The sequence below is a fragment of the Etheostoma spectabile genome, chromosome 16 (assembly GCF_008692095.1).
Source record: "Etheostoma spectabile isolate EspeVRDwgs_2016 chromosome 16, UIUC_Espe_1.0, whole genome shotgun sequence".
NCBI lineage: Eukaryota > Metazoa > Chordata > Actinopteri > Perciformes > Percidae > Etheostoma > Etheostoma spectabile.
The window spans coordinates 12,367,612-12,372,862 of record NC_045748.1 but is presented as its reverse complement, the minus strand read 5'-3'; the positions used below and the strand labels follow the sequence as shown (position 1 = coordinate 12,372,862).

The 5,251-nt window shown below is 40.8% G+C and overlaps 1 protein-coding gene across 1 annotated transcript; it reads left to right on the top strand.

Moving 5' to 3' along the window:
- The first annotated feature begins 331 nt into the window (after positions 1 to 331).
- On the top strand, positions 332 to 4,818 carry LOC116704228 (neuropeptide FF receptor 2). The gene is made up of 3 exons (XM_032539536.1): positions 332 to 971; positions 1,226 to 1,325; positions 1,415 to 4,818. The coding sequence occupies exons 1-3, from the start codon at positions 644 to 646 to the stop codon at positions 2,304 to 2,306; spliced, it is 1,320 nt and encodes a 439-aa protein (XP_032395427.1). The 5' UTR covers positions 332 to 643; the 3' UTR covers positions 2,307 to 4,818.
- Positions 4,819 to 5,251: the final 433 nt, after the last annotated feature.

Below are 5,251 nucleotides of genomic sequence, written 5' to 3'. Positions count from 1 at the left end.
TAGATTTGACAGTGCTTTAGTTGCACAGTAGAAGTTGAGCTGCACGGCATGAACACATCAAACAACAAAAGACAAGTTAGATTAACTAAAGTTTTGTCATTCTCCTGCAGAAGGCAAAACATTAATCATGCTGAAGTTTTTAGACAGAAAAGTTTCCAAAGCCCATTGAGATGTGTAAAATGTACCAATCACGTAAGCGTCAAAACGAGTCTTGAGTCACTAATTACCTCATGCCCTCCATGACTGATGTAACCACTTGGCTGGCTATCACCCACACTCTCGAGCTGCTCTCAAAACAGATTGGTCGTTTTAGTCACCACGTTGCTATTAGAGTGTGTGGGAGAGCATACACTTGACTGACTCGACCAACCCACAATAATCAAATGACAGAAATGGACAACTGATTTCTGGATATAGTTCTATTGTTTTATGTAATTACCATTGAGTCTTTATTCTGGATGGCAGGATTGCACTCCCACTGGGAGGACATGTGTAGCGGTGCTGTATAATTGGTAGATTTTGTTAATGGAGGATATTGGACATTTAACACATGCACTAACATGGCGAGCACATATTAAGTCATCCGTATAATATACCTCTGCCTGTCTCTATTTCTCTGTCACTATCACACCCAGATATCACCATGACCCAGAACCTAGTTCTCAACACCACTTGGGAGGGCTTGAACCCTTCCAATTCCTCAAGATTGCAGGAAACCCCTTTGACCCACCAGAACATCACCTATGTTGACTTCTACCTCCACAAGCCCTCTGTGGCTGCGGTCTTCACCGTCTCCTACCTGCTCATCTTCATGGTGTGCATGGTGGGCAACGGGGTGGTGTGTTTCACCGTGCTGCGTAGCAAGAACATGCGCACAGTCACCAACCTGTTTATCCTCAACCTCGCCATCAGTGACCTGCTGGTTGGCATCTTTTGCATGCCAACCACACTGGTGGACAACATCATAACAGGTCAAGTTTTCACTCTCTTTCACAATTTGCCTAAATTGAAGCTGAGTTATAAAAGGAGGAAACTCCTTAATCAATATGTAATCTAACTTCTGTATTGGCTTTGATTTGGAAATGGTTGAAATATTCATCTTAAAAGTGCAGGAAAGCAAGTCTAATTATTTTTGCCCACTAGGAGTATTTGAAGCATTTAAATTATTCATGCCTGTTTTTTTTCCCAAATGTTTTTTTACACTTTCTTTTCCTCTTTTCTGCAGGGTGGCCATTTGGTAGCGTAGTGTGTAAGCTAAGCGGTATGGTTCAAGGGATATCCGTGTCAGCCTCTGTCTTCACTCTTGTGGCAATAGCTGTTGACAGGTGAGGGTTAATAGTATCACTGCTTATTATGTGCTTGTAAAAGACTTCTTTTCCTTCATGCGTTTACCTCCAGTCCCCTTTTATGTCAGGTTCCGCTGCATTGTCTACCCTTTCAAGCAAAAGCTGACCATCCCTACCTCAAAGTTAATTATTGTCATCATATGGGTCCTCGCTGTGTCCATCATGTGTCCCTCTGGGGTCATGCTCCAGGTCACAAAGGAGCAGAGGGTGCGTATAATCCTTGGCAACAACAACAGCCGCTTCTTTTACTGGTGCCGGGAAAATTGGCCCAATCAGGAGATGCGCAAGATCTACACCACTGTTCTCTTTGTTAACATCTACCTCGCTCCTCTCAGCCTTATTGTCGTCATGTACGCCCGCATTGGCTTCACCCTCTCCAAGAGTGCTATTTCTCAGGCGAGGGGGGGTGGAAGCGTGTTGGAAGAGGGCGGTGGAAGCGGCAAATCTAGCACGGAGGGGCGTCATACAATTTCAAAGAAGAAGAATCGGGTGATAATGATGCTGCTGGTGGTGGCGCTGCTCTTCATCTTATCCTGGCTTCCGCTTTGGACGCTAATGATGCTGAGCGACTACGCCAGCCTGACAGAGCACCAGTATCGTGTCATTAACATCTATGTGTACCCCTTAGCTCACTGGTTGGCTTTCTTCAACAGCAGTATCAACCCCATCATCTATGGGTTCTTCAACCAGAACTTTCGCAGAGGCTTTCAGGCTGCCTTCAAATTCCAGCTGTGCTCTGAGTGCATTGGGTGCAAGAATACCTACTCCCATCCGATCCGAGGTAACGCTGTACTCCCAATCCAGCCTGCTGTCCTCAGCAGATCGGGCTCCGGGGTCAGACCAGTGTTAATGGGCAATGGGAAAAGCTCACGTCAGGAAAGAGGGAGCTTGGCTGCTAGAAGTCATATCAAAGAACAGGACCTGATCATGGAGGACTTGGAAAAGGTTTCCCAGATTTAGTCCAACTGAAACTGTGCAGCACATGGACACTTTCAAAGAATCTGAGGCTTCTGGAGAACCATTCTGTTTCAAGGACAATAAAAAACAGGCCTGAGAAATATTTGATTTAACTCCATGTATATTTTTTCCAAGTAAATGTACTTGCAAGCTGTGCAACATTTGTCATCATGAGTCAATTTAAATATTCATAGTGAATGTTTAGCATGGCGAAGAAATAAATTCTTGAATGCATAAGCAACATTCAAAGTGAAGGAACATGATTATTAACATGATTGTTATTTCACTTGTAATTCTTAACATGTCCGTGGTTGATGTGGCAATGGTTACCGTGGCAACAGCAAGTGCACTTTGCCAGCTACTTTCTCAGAAATGCACCAGGAGAGCAGGAAGTGTATCTGTATCTGTTTGCCGTGCAGCCAAACAATTTAACGTTGTTGTAACAAAGATACTGTATATGTTCATGCTGCACACGGGGCACAGTAAAGTTGGTTGCCTTGCTGAAGAGTTGGACATGTGCAGCTTGTTGTTATGTCGTTGCATTTTTGATGAAAACATTGTTTCCTGTGACTGCTCACAATAAGTCACCCTGTTTTTTAGTTGAATTGTTTAAATTGGCCACGACATCAGTAGGTGGCTTTAGATTTTCGTGTGGATTGCTTTGACTGCGTTTCTTTTTTCCCCGCCTACTGTTAACGTATCCAACTGTGTTAATCCTATTACAAATTATCTTAGCAGTGTGATAATGCTGTGAGACTTAATGAACGCGCAGTTCAATCTGGCTGTTATTTAGATGAGCACTGCATGTTACTCCTACTGCTGGAAGTTTTCAGTGTTTCAGAAAGAATGAAGGCCTGGAATTGCACACCTCTCAAAGGTGATGTGCAAGGCAGTGTGATGAAAATTGTGTCAGCTTTCTTAAGTAAAAGTGCATTCTCTAGTGTCTCGAGGAAATTGTGCTGGGCCGATGGCTGTGATGAGCAGTAGCAGGGGAAAAGGATCGCAGGCTCATTTTTATTCGCAGGGCAGTAGACAATTTGAACCATTAAAGCACTGCCATGTCAAAGAGAAGAACATTTACAAGCATATTAGCTTTACTAATATATTACCATTTCTTAGTATAAGTGGAAAAGTAAAAATGTGTAATGTAGAGCCTCGTCTAAAAACAACAGACACAATAAACTATACACAAGGTGTGGAAAACAGTCAGAAAACCTTATGTTTCAATCAACAAAAATGTCAACACTACATTATGATCTGTACAGCAGTGGCTGTGAGCAGGCCTGACTTTCTCACATAATGTTTGTGTTATTTTGCTATTGCCGTACCTATTTCAGGTGATGTTTGTTGGTGATGTGGAGCTGTTGTAAAATTGAGTGTTGTAAAATGGATGTTATTGTCTGATTTGTGCCCTTTTTCCGCATTTCAAACGTTCTTGTTACCCTCAACATATGATTGATCAGTGCTGATACTGGACCAGGATAACATGTACAGTTAAAAGTGCATACATTTGATTGATATTCATTGTGATTGTAAAATATTTAATTTGATGGAAATGCTTGTATTAAAGCTTTAGTGCGTAACCTTTTGATATTAATAAATGTCTGTTACATTCAAGCCATTGCCAAAAGAGTTGATACAACGTTAATTTAGACAACGAGCTCCACACATCTCTCTCTGTATTTCTCAATCTGGCTATGTTCAGAAGATTGTGGCGTCTGGCAAATTTTGCGCGCAGATACTCAAGTGAACATAATTACATGTTCTGAAGAGCCCATCATGTTTTTTTAATCCTCCATGTCCTCCTTGGTTACAAGCAACTGTGTGGCGGAGGGGTGGGGGCGCTACAAAATTACAGAGGGTTTGTGTCACGCGGATGCAACAACAGTGTTGTTATTTTCTAAGAATTCCTCATAGCGGTGACAGAAACAACGCACTACAGCTTTAACTCATCATCATTATGGAATCCTTTCATTTTTATGAATTATTTATTATTTTGTACAATTATTGCAAAAACGGATGTTTTTCGGGTCAATATTTTGCAAGATATAATACAAGATGCGTTTGTGCCAAAATCTTTTGTTTGTTTTTGACCACTAGTGGTGCTATGGAGCAATGTTTTTAAAAAGTGGGTCCCTCTTTTGGTATGTCAAGGACATGCATACGTATCGTGCCACACATGCCTGCTTTTGGTTTTGCAATTTATTAGAACGCAAGGACACACAAAAAACTCCACCTTTAAGGCCTTTAATAATGTGTTGCCAAATCATAATGATGAACAGCAGCACGTATTGTCAAGTTCGGTAATGTGTGGTTTATGAAAGTGCTCTCAATGACACTAATAGCAGCAGATAAACAACCAGCCTCAAGAAAAGAAGGAATATCCCTCTGAAAGAGCCATGACGTGTACACAGCGTATTCAGTGCACACTGGATTGATTTTTTCAGATTATTTTGGCTGTGTTTTTATTTTTGGTTCTTAGCTTGAACAAAGATTGCACTGACCGGTTTGGTTATCAACCACCACAAGAAGAATGTATGGAAATATGAACAGTGTTCCTCAGTGTGTGAACTTGTCTCTTCATACACATGTTTATGTAGAATATATAATGCATATTTCAACAAAAATCTTTTGGTGTATTCATTATATTTAATTTGGAAAAGAATGTGAATAAAGATATTGTACTGCCAATGTTCTTTGCTGATTATTTGCCAAAGTGATTTGATTGATTGCTAATGAAAAATAATAATGAGCAGCTACAAAACTATATGTTGAATTATGTGACAATAGAAATAAAATTGTATTTCTATGGATGTTACAATGGGTAAGTGATTATTGTTCTTACATCTCAGTAAGACTACAGAGAAGGAGTGAAGGTTTTGTGAGAGAAAATGTTTGAGAAAATAGTATGTGTATTGATTATGTTAAAAGTCTATTTGAGAAAGGCG

Excerpts from the sequence above, each read along its gene's own strand:
- LOC116704228 (XM_032539536.1), top strand. The coding sequence starts at position 644 with ATGACCCAGAACCTAGTTCTCAACACCACTTGGGAGGGCTTGAACCCT. Across the intron at positions 972-1,225 it reads GGTGGACAACATCATAACAG|GGTGGCCATTTGGTAGCGTA; the intron begins GTCAAGTTTTCA and ends TCTTTTCTGCAG. Across the intron at positions 1,326-1,414 it reads GTGGCAATAGCTGTTGACAG|GTTCCGCTGCATTGTCTACC; the intron begins GTGAGGGTTAAT and ends CTTTTATGTCAG.